This window comes from Lissotriton vulgaris, chromosome 7, assembly GCF_964263255.1.
Source record: "Lissotriton vulgaris chromosome 7, aLisVul1.2, whole genome shotgun sequence".
NCBI lineage: Eukaryota > Metazoa > Chordata > Amphibia > Caudata > Salamandridae > Lissotriton > Lissotriton vulgaris.
The window spans coordinates 700925947-700950135 of record NC_141695.1 but is presented as its reverse complement, the minus strand read 5'-3'; the positions used below and the strand labels follow the sequence as shown (position 1 = coordinate 700950135).

Genomic DNA, 24189 nt, shown 5'->3' with positions numbered 1-24189 from the left:
CATTTCCTGAATGTCGCGAATCCTTTGAGGCGGAGGGAATGCACGACATACAGTAGTGTCCAGTACCGCACCTATGAACAGGTTGCGCTGGTAGGGCACCAGGTGAGATTTGGGCACGTTTATCGAAAATCCCAATCTGTACAACAGCTGCGATGTCTCTTGCAGGTGATGAAGCACCTTCTCGTCCAGATAGGGGAACACCGGAATCCCCGACCTTCTGAGATGCGCAGCCACCACCGCCATCACCTTGGTGAAAACTCGAGGCGCAGTAGTAAGTCACGGAAGAACCGCAAACTGGTAGTGTTGCGTTCCAACCGTAAAACGGAGATACCTCCTGTGCGACTTCAGGATTGGGATGTGAAAATACGCATCCTGCAAGTCTATCGACACCATCCAGTCTTCTTCCAACAGCGCTTGAAGAACCTGCGCAAGTGTGAGCATTTTGAACTTCTCCTGTTTGAGGTACAGATTCAAAATCCTGAGGTCCAAGATTGGTCGTAACCTGCCATCCTTCTTGGGGATCAGGAAATACCGGGAGTAGCACCCCTGACCCCTCTCCTGCTCCGGGACCACCTCGATCTCACCTTTTCTTAATAGAGCCAGGACTTCTTCCTGCAGGAGAAGCAGGTGGTCCTCCGAACAATAACCCTGGCAAGGAGGGTAATTGGGAGGGAACTCCTGGAAAGGAAGTGCATACCCATTTTCTACAAGATTGAGAACCCAAAGATCTGATGTAACCGATTCCCAATCCCGTAGAAAATGAGTAAGCCGACCCCCTACCGGACCCGCACGATCCAGAATGGCGGATCTAGGGCTGCTTTGCTGTTGAGGGAGGGGGTTGATTATTAGAGGAAGTGGAGGAGGAGGAGGCCTGGCGTCCACGAGCACGGCCCCTTTGTTTTCCTCTGTATGTCTTATACAGAGGATTCTGTCGCTGCTGCTGCTGCGGCAGCTGACCTTGGTTATAGGAACGAAAAGTGGATCTGCCAAATCCCCTAAACTTCCTAGATGCAAAACCCCTTGCCTGAAGGCCCAAAGACCTCGCCGTTGCCCGGCTGTCCTTGAATCTCTCCAAGGCCACATCCGCTTTCTTACCAAAGAGGCCTGTCCCGTCAAATGGCAAGTCCATTAAGGTAGATTGTACATCAGTTGAAAAATCAGAAGATTTTAGCCATGCGGCCCTTCTGGTTGCAACAGTAGAGCCCTTAATCCTGGCAACAGAGTCTACCGTGTCCATGCCACTCTGTATTACCATACGGGCTGCAGCCTGAGTATCGGAGACCACTTCATTAAAGTTCTTTCTATCATCCTCTGGAAGCTTAGATGAGAGTTGTTTCACAGAGTCCATCAATCCATGAACATATCTCCCTAACAGGCAAGTAGCATTAGTAGATTTTAGAGCCATGCTACTCGAAGAGAAAATCTTTTTCGCAGACTGGTCCAATTTTTTAGAGTCCTTGTCTGCCGGCACCTGAGGGAATGAACCTTCAGACCTGTTGGAACAAGCGGCCTGCACCACCAGACTCTCCGGAGAAGGATGAGAAGAAAGAAATTCAGGGTCACTAGGTGCCACCCTGTAACGCCTTGCCACCGACCTGGAAACCGCAGGAGCAGTTAAAGGCCTCTTCCAAACCTCCTTTATAGGCTCAGTCAAAGCATCAGTGAATGGAAGAGTAGGCACTATTATAGAAGAAGGCGAATGTAAAACCTCAGTGAGGATGTTGTGTTTGTACTCAACAGTGGGCAAAGTCAAACCGAGCAAATCCGCAGCCTTCCTAATCACGACGTGATAGGGTGCAACGTCCTTAGATGGTGTATCCGAAAACGGATGGCAAACCCCACTCAGGAGAAAGTTCCAAGCCACTAGCGCTTTGGACGTCCTCAAAACAATCCCCTTGTTCTTGAAGCTCTCCATCTTCAACCTCAGAATCCATGTACTCATGTCCTCCAAGAGGCGCTGAGCTCTGCGCCTCGACCATTCCATGTGAACCGAAGTCGACGGATCCGGCAAAGACTCCGACGGAGCCGGCGTCGAACGAGGAGCTGGAGGACAGGAAGCACCACGATCCGAATCACGAGGTCGCTCCGGAGCCGGCGAAGCCGCATGCGAAGTCGACTACCTCGGCGGCGCCGTACCGAGCCAAGGAGCACATGGCGTCGGCATAAACGGCATAAAGGGGGCTGGAGCGTAAGCCTGAGGTACGCCCAAATTAAAAGACAATGGACCCATGGGACCAACCGGTGCGCCAGTGGTGTACATTGCCCTCGCATAAACACCAAACATGGCATTTAGAAATTGCGAGGGGTCCTGTTCCGGACCAGGAAAGGGAGGGTACGAACCCAACGGCCGCTCCGAAAGAGGCTGCTCCGGCAAAGGTTCACCCTGGCCCTCTTGACTTTCAGGCTCCACCTCCGGAGTCGGAGCCAAGGAACCTCTTCTTCTTCATGCACCGAAGAATGGTGCGACTCCAAATCCGGTTCCTGCGCCGGAGAACCTTCACGAGATTGCATCGGAGAAGGAGACACGAAGTCCTTATGATGTTTACGAGACTTCTTCTTCGAATCCGAAGACTCCTTGCCAGAGTGATGTTTTGAGCGATGCTTACTCCTCTTGTGCTTCTTTCTCGAGGAGCTCGAAGAATGACCCGAAGCCGACTTGGATCCAGACCTCGACCTCTCTCTGGATCTCGACCTCGCTATGGACCTCGATCTCGAAGCCAACCTCGACCTCGACCGCGACATCTGCCTCGACTTCGAGCGCCTGGACGCCGACCTCGCAGACCTTCCAGCTTCTCTTCCTTTCACCTTTGCAAGAAGAAGCTTCTCCTCCCGCTCTTGTAAGGCCTTGGGGTTCATCTTGAAGCAGGAACAACAGTTCTTAACATCATGGTCCGACCCAAGACACCACAGACAATCGTCATGCGGATCAGTGATCGACATCATTTGGGCACACGAACCACACTGCTTGAACCCAGTCTTCCTCGACGACATCCTCGACGAAGAAGAAATTCTCAAAAGAGAAACAGTTACACAAAATAGCAACAAGATACTCAAAGTATCGCATAAGATCCCAGAAACCGTTAGCGTCGACGACGCGGAAAAAAGGGAACTGACATCACGCCGACGTGGGCCTTATGAGGAGTCGGTGACGTCAGACAGAGTCGCGCGCAATGCCGTGCTCCTATGACGTCGACCACGCCGGCGTGCTACAAAGAATTTTCCGAACCTTGCTGGCGCAAGGGGGATATTCACAAGGTGAGGAATCCACAAGGCAGATGTATCTATCAGAAGTTTTGTTTACTTAGATAGTATGTATATTTAGATGGAAAGCCATTATGTATAGGGGTAACGCCTTTGTTAGCATATATGTCAGATTTGGCCGCTTCTTTAGCCAGGCAATTCCCTACAGTGTGTGTTCCCACACTGTTGACTCAAACTATGAATAACTTGAGTCAGTGGCAACCTATTGTTCAGGTCTGCCACTTTCACCCAAAGCATTTAATTCTCAATTGTGTTGCCTTTAGAATCTCTGAATTTAGTTTGGCGCCTATAATGTAAATGATCATTCAAGGCTGGATACAGGTATACAAATAGCACATTATAAGTGTGGGGGATTCAGGATCCATGTTTCCTAGTGCAAGAAGCAAAGCCTTAAGTTCAGCCCACTGCGCAGTGCAGTCCCCTAAGAACTGTGTGCAAGTTTTTGGTGGCTGGAACCTTACATCCAACATTACAGCAAGAACAGTGGCGCATGCCGCCTAATATTGGTGTTTGGTGCCTATAGCAGGAACCATCAGTAGAAACATATTTATACTATTCAAGAGATAATACAGTGTTGGGCATAAGATAGACATGCTCATAATGTAGAAATTCTTGTGTCGGTAAAGACGGGTCAAAGACCAAATCTACATCAACATCTGATAAGGATGCTGTCCACTGTTCCCATCTATGATGGAGGGCTTTAGCATTAGGAACACTAGCTTTTGTAACAGCCTCCAAGGCTAGCACGGTAGTAACAACAACAATGCGTTTCCCTTGCACAAGTGGCCATCTGCACTGCAGTCAATGTTTTTTTCCAGTGGATGCCAAATGAGATTTATATGCAATCTGCACTGTTTCACCTTCGTTAAATGTGATCTACATAAATCCAATTGCACCGGCTATGACACGGATGAACAACTTTGTGCTACCCAAACGTGTATGTAAGTGATGCGTTGCGAGTAATTCAGGATCTGAATGGATCTATATGTTCTGATGTCCAACATGTACTGGAAAAATCATGGTGTATTAATTCATATAGTGATTTAATGCATTGTGCCTAATCAGGAATTACGTTCTGCCAAAACTTAAGGAATCCTAATAAGGGTAGGAATTTCTTCAAAGTGTCTGGAGGCTGTGCATATTTCTCCAAAAAGTGAAAAGCAAGACTATTCCCCTCATGAGTAAGTTCATATTCCAAGAGAAGAACACTTCCTATTATTTTGCGTTTCACTCCTGCTAAATGTGGGTTTAACTCATCGTTTGTCAGGTAGTTATCAACTACATAGGACAATGCGTCTGAGTCAAAATCGTGTAGAATTGACACTATATGGGCTGCAAACAGTGCTGGACTGTTTTTATATCCCATGGCTTTTCGTGCAAAGATACGTTTTAAGTCGAGTACTGAGACAGCGGTCTAATTTCTGCTTTCAGGCCCTAGATTTTGGCAGAAAAAAACACTGGAAATATCCTAGGTTGTTTTAGATTTTTTACGTACTATATTATTAATAATTGCCGTAATGTGTGTGTTTTGTATTGCAAAAGTGTATGCATAACAGTTAAAATGTAGTCTAATCTATGCAATATGAATGATGCGGTTTCAAAAAAAGGGACTATTAATCTGAGAGACACAGGGTTCTCGAATTGGAAGAGTATTTCTCCAACAGGTGCTTTAGCATCCCGCTTAATGGGGCATTGATAAGGAGAGTTCTTATCCCAGCCAACATGATTCTGCGGTATAGGCTTGCTTAACCTCATCAGGGACAATTGCAGAAAATTAAGAAATTATTAAATCCTTTCCATGTGGGAATGTTTTGGACAAATTGCGGGAGCCAATAGACTTCTACTAGAAGGATGGCATAGAATAATGTAAAATTTTCCCAGCGTATTACTCAAATGGTGTGTTTTATGTAACCCTCACTTTGTATATCCAAATCACATTCTGTCTGGTGGGGCTGCAAGCGTATCTGGGGTTTCAACTGTAACAAAGTTATCAGTTTCTCTCTCTGCCAGAAACTCCTGGAGATTCTAGTGCACTATAGTGACTTCTGCTGCGCTGTCGTGGAGAGTCACTGCCCAACTCCTGTTCAGAAGGAGAGTTCTCAGTGTGCTGCATACTTTGCGGTTATAGCAGCAACTTTCTTTTTCTGAAATTAGAGTTAAACTGAGAAGGTTTTTCATCCATCTTTATCTTCATGTTAGACGAGCGGTGTGAGTAACTTCGGTTTTACGTATTCTTCTTGTCCTACTCTCTCATACTGCATGTCAGTTGAGCTCTGAAAGGAACAAGGAGAACGAGTATCAGACATTTTATACCTGTCTGGAGCCTTGATTTGTGTGCGATCACGTAAATTATAGCGCCTCTTAGAGGGCTCCGGGTGTGGAGAACCTCCTGAGGTTTACCTTTTAGTTTAGTTTTTAACATACTCTGGGTTCTGCTTGGCTTCTTTGTCGGAGTAGGTTTGCCAAGTGGTGGTTTAGTATGTATGATTCCCAAATGATTGCGTCCTAATGAAGTAAAGACATCCGCAATAATTATAGGTAGGTCACGTTACCGGTCGGTTTGTGAGACGTTGGCGTATAGCCAGAGAAACTGCTTCGCCTTTCATTTTATACAAACTCATTGCAGACACTACAGGAACATTTTAAATAGTTTCCTCCTCAAATCCAGGGCAGCAGCTACCCAGTATTTGTTCTACATTTGTGTTAACACCTATGGTAAGATTGCTGAAGTCGGAGTACCATGACTTATGGTATAGACTGCAACAAAGTGTTATTGTCACCTATTCCAGGAACCATTCCATGGGGTAAGCACAGTCAATATTCTGTGCTTGTCCTGTGGTCCCGTAAAGGGAAATACCGGTTCAATTTGATCGATTTTTTGGGTGATCAAAAATGGAATTTCTGCATAATTTGTGGAAATTTTGCCCATAATTGAATGAAAAATAACATAACTTAATATAGGCACTGCAGACAACTGGGTTTCTCCTGGAAAGCCAACTCTTGATGGGGCCGCCAACAAGGTGCGCGAAACATACCTAGTTAAGCGTGTATATAATCTAACAAGACTATTGTGTAGTTATCGTGGGCTCTTGAGCATTGAGATTCGTAAAATTAGGGATTGTTGTATAACCAGCTAAAGCTGACCATGAGGACCTATGAGTACTAGAGCAAGTACACGTGGACATGCATTTAATGTTCCCAGTATAAAGTGGTATTATTTGTTATTTGTTGTGCTGGTTAACAATTGTGTATTCATGAAATATATTTGTATTAGCATCCACAGCCGGACAATTGACTCAAGAATAAAAGACTTTAGAGTGATAAGCAGTGTGGGACTCAACCACGAAATAAAGCAACTGCCTGCATTAGTACGGCTATGTACAATTACAAGCGCACGGACAGCAATTGACTGCTATTAGAAAAGGCTGTGGCTGAGCTATGGTCAGAATAGCAATGGAAACTAAATGCAAACACACAAAAGGTGTTATCCTTTTAAAATCTCACGATTGAAGAAACAACAGTTAACATGAAATTCATCTTAAAATAATGTGGCGGATTAATACTTAAGACCATGGATGTCTTACGTGGTAGGCATGAGGGTTATTATGGACAAGCACAAGTACTTCTCAGGGAGACCCATGAATAAGTACCATAGCATCGTTGGTAGTGCCATGATGCAGGAAGTCTATTTGGAAACAGAACTGTGCTGTGATCACAGGACATCGGAATGTAGGGACTGACTCACCATACCACATCAGTACCTAGGGGCCCTAATCAGACTAGCTCGGAGAGCCTCACCTGCCTCCTAACCTTCCCAGAGTAACAAGTGAATTGGCAACCTAGAACACAACACTGGTCCCCAAGGGAACTGTGGAAACAGCTTATCGCTTTTCACTCATGCATGTCCATAATAAACAAAATCAAGACACAACAAAGATTTACAGTATTTATTGAAACTATTATTTTCTATTATGAAGCAGCTGTGCTGCCGTTAGAAAACATATACAACTGAGCAAAGTAATCAACATTACGAGCAAACTGTATACAATAAAAAGTCTTATCATGGAGAATCAAATATTTGTCTATGCCTACCCTCACTCTATGAGCACGGGAATATATCAATGATCTCCGGAATCAGCACCGAACCCCATACCTGGCCTCTGTAGTTAGGTGGCCCGCATCTCAGGTTGTGCACAGCTGGGGCACTCGTTCCAGCACCAAAAAGCAAGTCTTGGTTTATATGATTAAAAGTGCCATGTTGTGTTGTGCCTAAATGTTAGGAGAAGTTGCTGATCAATCACAGCAAAACAGGGCACCGTGTTGTTCAACCTTGTATGAAATGTTCAGACTGAATCCCAGGAAGAACCGAACAATAACATGTACAGAGTATTTCTAAAATAATATCAAGGCACAACATAAATGTGTTATGTGTGTTTGTGCAAAGCAAAAGAATCCTAAAATGTACAGTTTGGCTAAAATAAGGGGAAACCAAGCGGACCCTAATGGGACGTTACTACAAAGGGAGGTGGTCCAGCTCAGTCTTTTTCGGGCGAAGATAGGCCAGCGCAGCAGGACTGTAGAAGGCTTTATAGTGCTGTTTGTATTTGCTCGCCTCCTGATGCACCTGTCCTGAGGCCGCGCAAATAGTTATGGGACTTGACGTCCCCATCATTGGCAACAGCATAGTTAAGGTGGTCCTGCGTAGCAGAACTGTAGAAGGCGCTTTATAGGGGAAACAGTCGAAACAACGCGGGCAAAGCCACGCATGTTCCAACTATGCAAGCGCTACCACGCTTGCCTTAACCACGCATATGCCTTAATGAAATGAAAAGTGGAGTAATAGAGCGTGAACAAATACCAGAGGGTATCTAGGTGCTAGCTCACAGAACGTCTGAACACTGAAACTTGGCCTATAAGATTAATGATTGAAAAGTCAGGTTTTAAATACTTTTCTGAAGGCCAGCATATGAGTTTCCCTTTTTAAATTTAGGGGAAGAGAATTCCATAGTCTGGCGGTGCCAACGAGAAAACTTCTGCCGCTCCAGGTGCTTTTCCTAAATCTGGGGATCACAAGATTATGGGCAAAGGAACATTGAAGCGACCAAGTTGAGACGGACCATTGGAGGTTTTGCTTAACCTCATCCGTGCTGCCCCGATTTACTGCCGGTGCTGGGCCCCAATGTTAATGAGCACAGCCCAACCGATGCTCATGACGGAACCGTTCCGTCATGAGCATCGAAAGGGTTAAGAAGCTTGGTCCTGCGCCATGTATCGCTTTGAAGGTGATGCATAGAGCCTTAAACTCAATGATTCTCTTTACTGGGAGCCAAAGTAGTTGTGTAAGCGTGGAGGCAGCGGATTTATGCTTGGGAATATCCAACAGTATGTGTGCAGCAGCATTTTGCACAATCTGAATTTTGGAGAGGCATTTTTTCCTGAGATTGACGAAAAGACCATTACAGTGGTCATCTCTAAACAAAACCAGACTGAGATGACAAGTTTACGAAGATTAAGGGGAATAAAAAGCAAGACTTTTCTAAGTGCATAAAAGGATGCTGAGGTAACACATTGACATGACCTTTGAACGTAAGCTTGGAGTCGAAGGTGATTCCCAAGTTCTTCACTTTGTTTGTTGGAACGGGAAGAGAGCCCAGTTCCTGAGACCAGTAAGGTGGTGACCAAAAAGACGTGTTAACTCTGAAAACAAGAACCACGGTTTTATTAGAGTTAAGTTTTAAACAGTTTGCCGACATCCACTATCCAACATGGAGAAGACCGTCATTAAACTGTGAGGCTGTGTCTGAGGGGTTGCTTGTCACAGATACAATTGGGGTATCATCAGCCTAGGAGATAGCCGAGAAGCCCAATGATCATATCAGTTGTGTTAGAGGGGCAACGTAGGTATTAAAAAGAGTAGGGCTCAGAGAGGAGCCCTGGGGAACCCCACAAGGAAGTTTCATGATTTGAACTCAGATAGTGCAACACATTATTCCCAATCCAACAAAAACAACTTGAGTAAAGTCAAAGCTCTCCCCTTTCTACCTTTCGCCTCCAGACACTCCAGCAGTTTTTTGTGATTGACTGTATTGAACAAGGCAGAGAGGTCTAGCAGCACCAGTGCTGTGTTTCCCCCAGCGTTGACTGTTTGCCTAACCTGTTCTGATGCAGACATCAGAGCCAGTTCTGGGCTATGGTTCTTCCTGAAGCAATACTGGGTGGCATCCAGATATACATGTTCCTCAATGCAATCTGAAATTACTGTATTCATGTCATTTTCAACCATTTTTGCGGGTGGTAGAAGCCTAGAAATAGGACGAAAGTTGTTCGGATTGGCAAAGTCTAAATTCATTGAATTTTTTTTCTTTTCAAGTGGAAGGATTGATGCTAACTTCCACTTGATGGGAAAAATAAACATTTGGTTAAAAATTGGTCGGTGGTGGGTAGCAAAAATTTCCGGAAAGACGTGGAAGATCTCAGGAGGACTCAGATTGAGAGGAGAGCCCGATTTGGTGGACAGCAGTAATTTTGTTACTTGGCCAAGAATCAGCGATGAAAAAGAAGGTAACGTAGGGGGATTGGCAGCTTCTGTAATCGAGACTGGAGCCTCTTTTGAAATGACACCATTGGCCAGAGGGCACTGGGAACAGATTGGGCCCTGAAATGGGGCAACAGCAAAATTGCAGTAGACTGTCTTAACCTTGTCTGTAAAGACGATGGCTAAAGAGTTACAGAAGTCTTGACTAGCATTTGTTTTTACAGTCTTTGGGGGTTTAGCTAACTTCTTTATTGTGGCAAACATTTCTTTGAATGAGTTTCTTTATGCTATGATGCCCACGGTGTAGTAGCAAGTTTTTTCCACTAGAAATGAACTCTTGATGGGATAACAAAGACTGTTTGTATACTTTTATTTTTTTTGTAAGACCTTTATTCGTAGCAAAAGATGGGTAACAGCCAGGAGCCTACAACCCTGGGGCCGGCTGCGTTAGAATTAAGGTGCGTTTCAACGTGTATTGTACACAGCCATATAGCCGACAACATCTGTCCGGCGGCGTAAAGCACATAAATTAGGCCTTGCTTTTTAACAAATTTTGTTGGTGTATTAGGACATACACAGCAAATACTAACAATAAACCCCAACAATGAGACCCTCACATTTCAGTTGTCCACATCAATAAGTACAGTGTAACCACATTGTTTCATCTTTCTTGAACACCTCTCCCTCCAACCCCTATCGACACCAGTACATTCAGCTCTTATCATCGGCAACATCCAGTGTCACTCCGTGACACTCTCCACTGTGGTCAAATATTCAGTGAGATATAACCAAAAGTCTTTCGGCCTGGATCGCAATGGCAGGCTCTCTTCGTATTTCAGTAGTTTGTCCCTACAGCTGGACATATCTTGTAACCATTTTAGTGTGGTGGGTACCTGAGTAGTGTGCCAGCATTTTGATACCTGCTGCTTGGCTAACAACAAGGCGACCGCACAGAACATACGCTTAGATGATTTGAGCTGCGGTACAATGCCCAACAAGCAGCATCGGATTGTGCAGTCCACCGCAACCCCCACCATTGTAGACAACTTAGTGACTACCTCTGCCCAGTAGTCCTGTATTTTGGAGCAACACCAGGCCAGATGAATAAAATCTGCACCCTCTGCACCGCATCTTTTGCATCTAGTGTCATCCTGCATGCCGTATCTACACATTCGTGCCGGGGTGTAATATGCCTGGTGCAGATATTTGTAATGTATGATCTTGAGATTTCCGTTAGGGGTCAGAATCTGTGTAAGCGCACACGTCTGTTCCCATTCCCTCTCTGTCAATGGGCTTTCTAACACCAAGTCCCATCTAGCCTTGGCCCTGTCCGTGGATTGCGGAATCTCAGCCTGTGCAACGGAGTATAGTCTCGATGTCAGGTGCGACAGATCCTGTGTTGTAATGAGGAGTTGTAGGGTATCTAATGTAGCCGGTTCTTCAGGAAAGGTAGGGTATAATTCCATCATGGCTCTCTTTAGTCTATAATGTGTGAAATAAAACAACTGTGATTTGTTGTGTATGTACTGGAGTTCCGCAATTTCTACGAATCTACCCTCGTTAAATAAGTCTCCCATCTGCGCATTGCCCACCTGCTGTAGTAACGACATTCCCACCTTCTCGCGTGTGACAGATAGTGCTGAGTGATCATGTAGTGGCATGTTTTGTGCATAAAGCGGGGTTTTGTGCGCCAACCTCCCAAGTTCGTGCCACGCCCTGATGGTAGTGTCAACTGTATTAATGTCGCGAGCGTGTAGTGGCGGGCGTTTGTACGAGAGGATGGCGGTAAGAGGGACCGGACTTGCATCACCCTCCTCGATCGCTGTGTGAGTTAGATATGGCACCATATGAAACCAATAAGCCGCATATTGTGCCTAAGCGCACAAACAGTACAGTTTAAAATCTGGCACTCCAAATCCTCCCTTGGCATAGGGGAGCGTCAACGTCTGGAGGTCGATCCGCGCTTGTTTCCCTGCCCAAATGAGTTGTAGTATCAGTGACTTAATTCGACGGAATACTTCTCCCGGTGGGGCAATGGGGATATTATTGAATAAACACAGCAGTTTGGGCAATATATTCATTTTAACTATTGCAATACGGTCTGCTAGAGACAACGGAAGCTGTATCCAGCGCCTTACTTTGTCTTCCAGTTTGGATATTGTTACGCCATAGTTTGCGCGGATCACTATGTCCGGATCTCTATGGAATAGCACTCCCAAATATCGCACCGGGTCTGTCTGCCACTCCAGGGGGTATTCAATATCAAAGGGAGTCGTAGTGTCTGTGAGGGGAATGATGGAGGATTTTGACCAGTTGATTGTTAGCCCTGAGTGCCCGCCGAATTTGATGTACTCCCTCAACAGCTGGTTTAGGTTTTCGTTCGGATCGCAAACATAAAGCACGATGTCGTCCGCGTTCAATGATATGTGCAGCGGACGAGCGGAAAATTGCAGGGCAGATGATCTATAGTTCTGCCGTATAATGCAGGCCAGTGGTTCCAATGCCAGGGCGAATATCAGGGGGGAGAGCGGACAACCCTGCCTGGTACCGCGTTCCACTGCAAAACTGTCAGACAAGTACCCGTTTACTCGGACCTTGGCTCGTGGTTTAGTGTATATTAGGGACACCCACTGGACAAACCTTTTCGGGAAGCCCATACTGTGCAGCACCGCAATCAAATATCTCCATTCAATGGAATCGAACGCCTTTGCAGCGTCCAGTAGCACCGCTACCGCCTTCGTTTTAGGTTGGAGATAATGGGCTAGGGCGAACATCGTCCGGGTATTATGGGACATGGACCGTGTCGGGACAAAGCCTGCCTGGTCAGGTAACACCAAGTTGGTCATTAGGGGGTGTTAATCTCAGCCATGATCTTTGCTAGAATTTTGGAATCGACATTTATCAGTGATAGCGGCCTATAGGAGTCACATTGGGTCGGATCCTTGGATGGTTTCAGAAGAGCTATAATTACCGCTTCACGGAGCGTCGGGGGAAGCTCGCCCTGGTCGAACGCGGCCCCGTACATCTCCGTCAGCTGGGGAGCAAGGATATCCACGTAGTGTTTATAAAATTCGTTCGTGTACCCATCTGGGCCTGGTGCTTTACCATTCAGCAGTGTTTTTATCACCTCTGTGACTTCCTCAACCGTGATGGGTGCCGCTAAGTATTCCCTCTGGTGGTCAGACAGCCACGCTATGGCCACCTCCCTAAAGTAGTCGTTGATATCATCTGTTGAGGCTATTGGCTGTGATGTGTATAGCGTACTATAGGAAGTGACAAAACTTTGCAATATATCCGTCGTTTGTGTCAGCATAATATCGTTCTCAGTTTTAATGCCAAGGACCGTAGTGTGTTTCTTGCCCTCACAAATTTTTGCCGCCAACAGCCCACCCGGTCTGCCTCCCTCCCCAAAATTTCTAGCAGAGTGTTTTTTATCCATATACTTTATTTCGTCGTCTACTAGATTCTGATGTTCCATGTGTAATGTGCGTAGTTGTCCCAGAATTGTAACATCTTGAGTGGTTTTGTATTCCCTTTCCAAATCCCTCATTTGTGTGTTGCATCTTTTAATCTGTTGTCTGATGTCTCGAAGTATGCCAATAGTGGTGCTCATGCACACCCCTCGAACCGTTGCCTTAAAGGCTTCCCACAGTAGGCATGGGTCATCGACCGCCGGTTCGTTCAGCAGGAAATAGTCTTTGATTGCTGCATGGATAGTGTCGGCGTATAGTATGTCAGTTAGAGCACGTGAGTTAAATCTCCATTGATAGGGAGGTGGGATGTGATCTGGGATGGATAGTTTCAGTAAAACCGGATTATGGTCCGACAGTGTTCTAGGAAGGACGTTAATGTCACTAGACCAATGTATGATATCATCAGTACCTAGCCAATAGTCCAAACGGGACCAACTATTGTGGCATGCAGAAATGTGCGTGGCCCCTGGTTCCGTGGGAAATTTGTGTCTCCATATGTTCGTTAGCTTCACGTCCGCCATTATATGTTGAAGTTTGGTTCTGGTATTTTTAGGTCTCGCCTGTCGATGCGCATGCGCATCGAGCTTGCGAGACTATGGGGGCTTAACCACTCTTTAACTGACTTGCAGGGAATCGTGGCGATTCCTTGCAGTGCCCGTGACTTTTAAGCTCAATGCGCATGCGCATTGAGCTTAAAAGCGCGTGCACATCAGTTCCCTCAGCCGCACTCCAGGCCCCCGCTCCGCCCCCTCCCCTGCCCGCCGTGTCGCATTTCTCCTCCCCCCTCCCCTTATCTGCCTTCCCTCCGTCTGTTCCCTCTCCCCGCTCCGCCCCTCCCCTGCCCGCCGTGTCGCATTTCTCCTCCCCCCTCCCCTTCTCTCTCTTCCCTCCGTCTGTTCCCTCTCTCTGCTCCGCCCCCTCCCCTGCCCGCCGTGTCGCATTTCTCCTCCCCCCTCCCCTTCTCTCTCTTCCCTCCGTCTTGTTTATTTAGTCCCAACGTGCTTTTTTATCTGAACATTGCGCTTTAAATTTCGAATACGCTCCGTTCTCCACTTCCCTCCCCCGCTGCACAGACGCCTGCAAGGCGGGCGCTGTCTTAATTGAAAACAATCTCTGAACATTGCGCTTTAAATTTCGAATACGCTCCGTTATCCACTTCCCTCCCCCGCTGCACGGACGCCTGCAAGGCGGGCGCTGTCTTAATTGAAAACAATCTCTGAACATTGCGCTTTAAATTTCGAATACGCTCCGTTCTCCACTTCCCTCCCCCGCTGCACGGACGCCTGCAAGGCGGGCGCTGTCTTAATTGAAAACTATCTGGTCTCATAATTTACATACTTAAATGGCAGTTTTGATTCTTTTCATTAGTGCTCTGCCAAAGCGAGCCTTCCTTTTCACCCAGGAAGCGCTGCGCTTCATCTGACCCCTGCACCGCACTGAAGAAGTCAGCATGTGTAATATTGTTAGATAATATTATTTCTGTGCTTTCTGGTGTTGAATGCTGTCGCCCAACCCCCTCCTGATTCGCAGCTTGACCTGTCACCCACCCCTCTCGCTCCTTACTTTGCACACGAGTGAGATGCACTAACAACCGAGCACAAACTCGAAACCTTGCACATGAACAGAGCGCCTTGCTTGGCTTTCTGGGAGTGCCAGCTGCCCCCGTGTCTTCTGAGATGCCAAGGGAAGTGACATGGGTGAAAAAAGAAAGGGCATGCCACTCTGCTAGAAGCCGCTTCCCTCGCTTTTTATCTAAATCCTTTCAAACCAAAACATGTGCGTTCTTGTTTTCAGAGCTCGTATGCTGTTACGTAGCGGGGGAAGCCTAACCCTGTGGTGTTCGCATTGAAAGTTCTGTTTATCTCAGCCGCCACCGAGGTCGAGCCTGAAAGCTGCTTGTATGAGCCTATATTTTCTCCGAGCATTATGAACACTTATCCACATAGCAAGTCTTGGCTGCAGCGCCCCCCTCACTCCTCTTCCACGGCCCCTCCCTCGCCTTCCATGGGAACAAATTCACCCTTTACAATCAGAAACCCTTCTCTACCTGCTTCCCGCCCCTCCCCCAACAGCCAGAGGAGGACAGCCTTTTCTGGTGGATTCGGAACTTGCATTAAAAGAAAACGTGAAAAATCAAATACGTTTTCAAAGATTAATAATAGATACTATGTTACATCTTCCAAATGCAGCGAGCTTAGACATCAACCCTACTAAGTAAAATAAGTTTAAATCTAAGTGTGTTTACCTCTTGAGTCTACACAAATTTGCGCTACAGGAACACTTATCCACATAGCAAGTCTTGGCTGCAGCGCCCCACTCACTCCTCTTCCACGGCCCCTCCCTCGCCTTCCATGGGAACAAATTCACCCTTTACAATCAGAAACGCTTCTCTACCTGCTTCCCGCCCCTCCCCCAACAGCCAGAGGAGGACAGCCTTTTCTGGTGGATTCGGAACTTGCATTAAAAGAAAACGTGAAAAATCAAATAAGTTTTCAAAGATTAATAATAGATACTATGTTACATCTTCCAAATGCAGCGAGCTTAGACATCAACCCTACTAAGTAAAATAAGTTTAAATCTAAGTGTGTTTACCTCTTGAGTCTACAAAAATTTGCGCTACAGGAACACTTATCCACATAGCAAGTCTTGGCTGCAGCGCCCCGCTCACTCCTCTTCCACGGCCCCTCCCTCGCCTTCCATGTGAACAAATTCACCCTTTACAATCAGAAACCCTTCTCTACCTGCTTCCCGCCCCTCCCCCAACAGCCAGAGGAGGACAGTTTTTTCTGGTGGATTCGGAACTTGCATTAAAAGAAAACGTGAAAAATCAAATACGTTTTCAAAGATTAATAATAGATACTATGTTACATCTTCCAAATGCAGCGAGCTTAGACATCAACCCTACTAAGTAAAATAAGTATATCCCCCACCACCACCACATCCACCACCACATCCACCACCACCACCACATCCACCACCACCACCACATCCACCACCACTTCCACCGCATCCACCACCACCACATCCACCACCACCACCACATCCACCACCACCACATCCACCACCACCACCACATCCACCACCAGGTGCAAATTCAATGTTCTTGGATTTTCGTCACAATAAAATACACTGAACATAATCTTCACAAAATTAAATTACAAACGTTTAAGCTATTGCCATTTATAAATTACAATAAGTCAGTCGTGGTGTCCAAAACGCTGTTATCTATACGGTCGAGAAGGGGAGAATGATGGCCGCCATCTTGTCTGCTCCCGACTCCCGGACCTATTATAGTCGATTTTCTCCCTGAAAGCGCCGGTCACCGGACCTCAATCCTCAGCACATTGCGTGCACGCTGCCTTCATACACCCAGTGCTTCGTTTGTGTATGTCGTTTGTGGGCATTAGATTGGCCGTAGGGCGCCGCGATTGCAGCCGTCCGGCGGAGCTGTGGTTTTACCCAGCCATTCAGCTGTGCGCCCCCTAACGCCTCTCGACTGTTTGTATACTTCCCTGTCACTAGTGTCATAGTGAAGTCATCATCGGCTTTCTAGACGGCGGCACTCTTGTTTTTGTCGGAGTTGTTCTAAGAACCAAGGTTCAGAGGGTTTAGATCTGCAATTGGAATATGTTTTTTCAGGTGCTAAAAGATCTACTGAGTGGTGGAGCCATTGCTCAAAGGTGGCTGCCGCTACGTTAGGTTCGCAGTGGGAGAGGGGCTAGACACTGGAAGAAGTCATTAATATAAAATACCCTATCCAGCAAATGACCTCCTGAGTGGGTGTTACCAATGATCCGTTGTGAGAGAACTTGGCTTTCCATAACATCTATAAGGTAGGCAGCATCTCTATCTCTAGGGTCCTCTAGGTGTAAATTGAAGTCTCCAAAGAGTAAAATTATGCGACTGTGAGATAACATCCAATAACTGATTCATGGAGTCTAGAATTTCTGCCCTGGGACCCGGTGGATTAGTGAGCCATTAAATTAATATGGATTGTTGATTAAAATCCTAAAGGACAGAGATTCTAAGATTGCTGTATTGTTTTGACTTCAGAAAAGCCCTTTCTAACAGCTCCAATATATTTCAGCAGTATTGCCACCCCTTTTACCTACCCGGTCTTGCCTACAGATGGCCTACACTTTTGAGACATCTATAGCTAGATCTGAGCCTGATGAATAATCTGGCCAGGTCTCCGTTACAAATGCTAGGTCGATAACTTGTACGTTCAAGAAGTCAGCGAACTCAGGCGCATGCTTACTTAAAGAGCGGGCATTATTTGACTACAGCGGACTGACTCTGTTGAGAGCCATGCCATCATTTCAGGAGCTGAGCTAGCAGAAAGCTTTTTTGACTAAGTTCCAGAGGCAACGTTTACAGTTGGGACAGTGTGTCAAGACAGGAGAAGCATCTAGGCAGAGGTCCTCAGCAATACTTACTTGCAGTATTCCACTAGAGCAATGGGTTCCTAGAGTAAGTCCTCCTACTACTGGGCTGGGGATAAAAACGGCAGGAGGCTGACACAGAGCGCAGTCTGAGTGTGGATGAGTGCAGACAGGCTTGCCTTTGACATGCCTTCAGCACACCAGTGGCGCTGACGCGAAGTGTCCATGAATAAGTACCCTCTAAAGGAGGGGTCGCGCCCAGCGAAAGTAAATGGGGCTTTTTAACTGCAGCAAAGCAACCCCTGCGGCACCTACAGGCTCCCCTGTGGGATATTGCTACTGGTAACTGAAAATTGATAACAGATTAAAAATGAAAAAGAACGCATAAAATAAATTAAACCAGGTTGGTGATACCATACAGCAATGGCGCCCACTCTATCGGGAGCCAGGCACCTCCCAAACATGAAATACAAGGAAACAAAAGTTGTATCCGGGCTCTATAATGCTCAGGATGCATGGTTAAAGCAGTACAAGGTCTAGCTGCTGGCTGGCAAGAGCAGGAAGTAGCCATGCAGCAGGAAGGATCAGGGGAAGACACGGTGTGGTGAGTTGGCTGGGGCCGGGTTTTTTTTGGAGGGGTGGGGGGGGGTTAGGGGGGGGGGGGGAGGGGGGGCTTGGGGTAGTTTTAAGCGCTGGTGGGGGGTCGGGTTAGTTTTCACAGGTGGAGGGTTTGGGCAGTTTTCATGGGGAGTTGGAGTTGTTTTTTAGGAGAGAGGGGGTAGTCTTAGGTGTCAGGACGGGGGCTAGGGGGCAGGTTTAGGGCTCAGGGCGGGAGGGCAGGGATCGTAATACTTTTTAGGGCTTAGGGGGGAGTGCCATTTTTAGGAGGGGTCATGGTAGTTTTTAGGACTGGAGGCAGGGAAATTCTAGGGCTCGGGGGAAGTGGGATGGTTTTCAGGAGGGAGGGGGTGTTTTAGGAGTCAGGGTGGGGGCAGGGGTCGGGGGGAGTTAAGACTTACCTGTCAAGTTTTAACCGCAGATATGCATTTACCATACATGCCTTAATAAAGCATAATTTGTTGTAAAGGCATGCGTGTTAAAGGCATATTCATGGTTAAGACTTGTGTGGTAGATACTGAATGGAACTGTAATGTGTGGTAAACGCATTCATGGCTCCATCACACATTCACTTTATAGTGCTGTATGGATTGTCCAGTCTTGTGGCCCAGGGCAGCACAAGGGATCCAGGGACTGTTTCTATAACTATGGTGAAAACTGTCTCAACTGGATAAAACAGATTCTAATATTCCAAGTAGGGCAACTGTTGTTCAAAACAACCCAAAAGAGAAGCCTGTCAGTGTAAGGGAAACTTGGAAAGAGGCATGATATATTAAATTTTTTAAGAGAGGAGTAATTACACTTTTTCGCAGTTTCAGAGAACTGATGAATGCAATTACAGATATTCTTGGACTTGGAAATAGGTACATCTTCTAAGGTTAGCCCAGAAATTCTTTACTTACTTTGAATATTTCCCAATTACATTAAGAGCTGAAAAAAGAAATTCTGAAATGTGGGAAAATCCAAACCAAATGCAGTATTTACTAATAAACTGAATAATTATGACAGGTACAAAAAAATTATTTGATTGTTAAACCTTTTGAAGACTGGAACATGTTTCATACCCCAATGCAGATGTTATAACAAAGATACTCAAAACCGCAGAATGTGCCCAGACCAGATTAACAAATATATATATTTCACCTACGATATCGTTTGCCTAAAATGCAGTTTACTTTATTTCTCTGAAGTACCTGTTTGGGCTCCATGGTATGGGAGGTGTCAACGTCAGATCTGGAAAGAGGATGCCGTTCTCTTTTATTCTGTCCAAGGCATAATGCATTTCACAGAGAGGTAAGCGGTTAAGCTGAAACTGAAGTTCCACCTGCATTTAAAAAGTATAAAAATAAGGCTGTGTCCCCTCAAATATTTACATGCTACATGTTTATGACAATGTTCTCAAATTATCTTCCAAGAATACTCTAAGCCACGTTTTGGAGCCATATTCCTGTTTTACCATATGCCTCCGATTTGCCAAGGTGGTCACTGTGGTCTAATCAATCTACAGCAGTTAGCTGTGACCGGGATGAATATATCTAGACGGGGGTGTATTTTATGAATACAAAAAAATACAGGAATTATTCTTAATCTTTAGCCTGTTTATAGCCTGATAACTTCAATTCATGTATTCAACTGTTTTATACAGAGCTGCTAGATCATTTGGTAGTAGTGTATTTCACATAAGACAAATTATCATAGTAAAAAGTAAAAAAAATAATTTGATATTTATTAATAACAAGAATGTAGGAAAATATTCTTTCGTACTTGCCACAAAAGGGAAATTCCTTTTTTCCTGTTGCCTCAGACACCAACATATGTTTAGGAACAATTGATTTCACCTCTCTTCCCCAGTGTAGAAGCATCATTTTCAGAATACAAACCGCAACACCACTGCACAGCTATAAATTTGGAAATGCATTGCTCATGATCTCACATGCAACAAACCACAAATTACTTCAACGCTATTACTGGCTACATTATATAGTATAACACCAATGACATGAACAACATCAAGAAAGTTGCTCAGCACCCACAACTCTATGTGCAGGCCATGGACTGCGACTTCAGTCAGCAAGCTTAGAGTATAAGTAATGGCCTTTGGCCAGACTAAAAAACTCCCACACACCAATTGCCTGTGGGCACCAGCATCAGCTGTGCCATGCAAGCTGTGGGCATGGCTAGGCCTTACATTCAACACATGTTTACCCAGAAACCGCAGGGTTCAACCTATAGCTACATCCACTTCACAGCAGGCGCAAGACTTGGTCTTTAAGCCAGACACACTACATTCACACCTTCTCTAAAGCTTGCTGAATGCAGGACCTGGCTATGTAGGTAGGCAGGCATGCATGCTTGTGGTATTATAGTACAAAACTAGATTAAAGAACTTATAGTCAGTCCTGAGCTCACGCCTAAGTTGCCATAGCTCACTTGTATGAGTTACTTACCTTTGGTAACAATGTATCTGGTGGAGACATTGTCTAGCCGCAGATACCTTAACTTAAAATATCCCCAGGCGTCAGACTGGATCTGAAAAAATGTTTGCAGCAGCACCTCTGGGCGCCGGGGACGGTGCCTCATGACCCTGCCCTGATGTCGTCCACGGACGTGACGTCAGCGAGGTCATATAGGTCCCTCCCAGCGTGCTGACATCCGTTTTCTTCAGAGAAACCTTTCCGCAGCACAACGTTGAGCCACCAACAAAACTGTGAAAGTATGGGAACAGCATTTGAAGAATGAAAAATCCATAAAAGAAAGAAGGAGGATCGTGCAAAACACCATCATAAAAGACAGTATTAGCCACTGTCTCTATATAAGGGAAGAAGTAAGAGCAGAGCAAGCTCTGAGTAAGAACCCCGCAAAGCGAAGCATGGACCCTCCCCACAGGCTGAGTAAGAAGGGAAGAATATCTCAGACAAAGGTTGGTTGTTATTACAAAGTAGAACTGTACCACCCAACAAGGACGGGCACAGGAAGAACAGTCTACTGCGAGAAGGTATGAAAAGGATAGCACCTCCACTATAGAAAGAGGGAGGCCGAAACACAGCCCAGCAGATCCCCAAGAAGGCGTCAATAGAGGAGACAATAGCACTAAGTCAACAGAGAAGGAGGGAGGGAGGGAAGGCACCAGGAGAAAAGTAGAAGAATCTCCTGATGAAGGTAAATCAAAGTTACCGTTAAATAGGAAAGAAGCCACCTGAAGGGAGGCAGCCGCATATGGCAACTTTTAAAGGAGGGTGTAACCATACGAGCACCCTGGAAGAAAATCATTGGCAACTGAAAGGAGGCCAAATGGAGAAGCCCACATGGCAAGGTCCTCGCAGAACAGGGAGGATGGGTGGGCGTTAAGGAATCTGCGGCTAGAGAAAGTCTCTACCAGATACATCGTTACCGAAGGTAACTAACTCGTACATCTGATCGAGACATCTAGCCGTAGATTCCTTAACTTAGAATAGATACCACAGCCATACCCCAAGGGGGGAGGAGGGTCTGAGATAGAACAACATAAAGTGCCTGAAACCCTGAGCCGGCAACAGAGTGACAGACTATGGGGAAGGCTGCGGCGGAGCAGCCAGACAGCAACCCAAGAAGTTCGGAAGAGCAAAGGACAACAGGAGACAAAGTATCAGGAAACTGCTTGAATGGCAAGACACCATACCCGTGTGATTACGAGATTTATAAACGGCACTAACCACATCCCAGGACACAAGAGAGTGCCCAGAACGAAGGATGAAGAAGGATTACTCCCAGCTCAATGGTGCACGAAGTAAAGCTAGAGGGTAACATGAAGCGAGGCAAACAGAGCCACTGAGGTTAGCCCACGCAAGGGAGGCCGGAGGGGTCACATTCAGGAATCGAAGGGCAAGAGGCAGGCTCTGAGCAACGCCTTAGAAATACAGACGGGAACAAAGGACACGCCAAGTGCACACCTACTCACCAAAGGGGGGACAGGAGCGAACAGTATCACTCAAGCACGCTGAAGCGGGCCACAACTAAAACATGCACAGAGCCGACAGCCACGAAGACAACTAGGTGGCGTAGCTAAAATGAGCATGGGACTGCCCAACCAGGAAACTTGAAGGTCAAGATGATAACTTGCTCACGAAATACAGAGCTGCAGGGTGCAGCACCTGGGATGACCAGCATCAGAAGAGCTGTCCCGCAGACACAGCAGACAGAGTGTAGGGTGACATCCACTGAAAAATGACACATCCGAAGGGAGTGGTAGCAGAGGCACCAAAAGTGCCAGTAGGAGCTGTGAAGAGGAACACGCATAAATGTTAAGAAGCACCTCAGATCTCCAGACCACGTCCCCAGACTGTGAGGGGAAAATTTACCCACACACAAGAGAGGAGCTGTATATTATATAAATACCAAGAGAGGAGCATCACACTGTGCATTGTTAAGACAATGGCGTTGTAGGAGAGTAGGGTCTGCAACCCTATGGTCACCCCCAATTTTTGCTTTTTGCTTCACTGGTTTACGACTTTCCCTGGCTGTGGGCCTGCTAATCAGACCCACAGCCTAGCTGTTCTCTCTCTAAATTGACAAGCATGTACCTTAGGTGCATTTACCAATTGGTACTGGGCCACCTTATCAGTCCCTGTACAGCATACCTTAGGTATCCAGGGCATAGGTGTACCCAGGGCCTACCAGGGGCTGAAGCATGTATTATGCCACCCCTGGCTGGCCATCTAAACAGACACAACTGGCTGCACGACAGCTGGGGCAAGGTGGTGTAATCACCCTTTGCTTTAGATATAGTATCCCTATATCTAACCCTAAAATGGACACATGTATTCCTATCAGTCACTCCTATGGCAAGCCTTATCAATCCTGAAGGCATAGTGCTTGGAATTATGTGAGATGGTGCTCTGGCATGAGCTGAGCCCGTTTGCAGCTTGCGGAACCAAGTCCTAATAGCTGTTCCATAACGCTATACCATATCCTCTTAAGTGCATTATGAACCTCGCGGTCAAATGCTAACTTGGGTATAGCATTATCAAAACATGTCGAGTAAGGTATCATACGAATTGGAATACTACCCCTCGCCAATTCTGGCGAAGGGGGTAGCTTTCCACCCTTCTAGAGAGACACAACATGTATGTAACTGTGAACCCCGGTTAAAGTTAACTCGAGCCTCAGCATCACAAAATGGATGCTGCCACCACAGACACAAGTCTGACCTCCTGCTGCTGGGAGTCCTTCCAGCGAGGGAGGCTCGGACAAATGGTTTCCTGCCTTGGGAGGTGCTAGCACCACCCCAGACAGGATTTTGTGTATTAGGTAGGCCAGGGCTGAAAGGAATGAGACATCCCTGGGGCACACAAGGTGTCCCTGTGCATATGCCGGTCTAAACCAGTTCCTGGGGCACTCCAGCCCCAGAGCTGGCGCAAGACCGGACAAAGTAAAGGGGGTGTAACCACCCCCCTTCCTGGTCCCACCCAGAGGAGGGACCTAGTCGTAGTGCAGCCCCCTTTATGAGAATAAAGGTAGGAGCTGGTCCCATTCCAAATTAGATTATCCTGATCAACTTCACAAGAATAAATTCTGGACCTCGACGTTCTGCTCCACAGAAGACAGAAGGAATCTCCCTTGTGGGCAAGGAGTGTCCACCCTGCATCCGCAGGCACCATCAGCGTACCGCGACTTCCCTTTGTCGTCTTCCTGCAAAGGATCCAGACTTCAGAGCCCGACGAGACCCTGATTCCCAGACCTCTCCGACCTCTACCTACAACTTCAGTGCAGCTGAGACCCGTGGGTGCGACGAGACACGTGGGACCGGCCATCTTGAAAGAAGCAGCACTTAAAACCAGCACGACTCCTGAGGTATCCTCATCCAAGTGCTCTGGGGACTGAGAAGCCCCAACCCCGAGCAGCTCCTGCACCGAAGATCAGCCCTTCAGCATCCACGAGATCT

General features: G+C 46.5%; 1 protein-coding gene across 2 annotated transcripts in view; it reads right to left on the bottom strand.

Moving 5' to 3' along the window:
- The window catches only part of HELZ (helicase with zinc finger), a 1742088-nt gene that overhangs the window by 1013893 nt on the left and 704006 nt on the right, over positions 1 to 24189 (bottom strand). For both annotated transcript variants that reach the window (XM_086930935.1, XM_086930936.1), the window contains exon 14: positions 19463 to 19593. In XM_086930935.1, coding sequence (XP_086787061.1) covers positions 19463 to 19593 — 131 coding nt within the window. The remainder of the gene's footprint in view (positions 1 to 19462; positions 19594 to 24189) is intronic.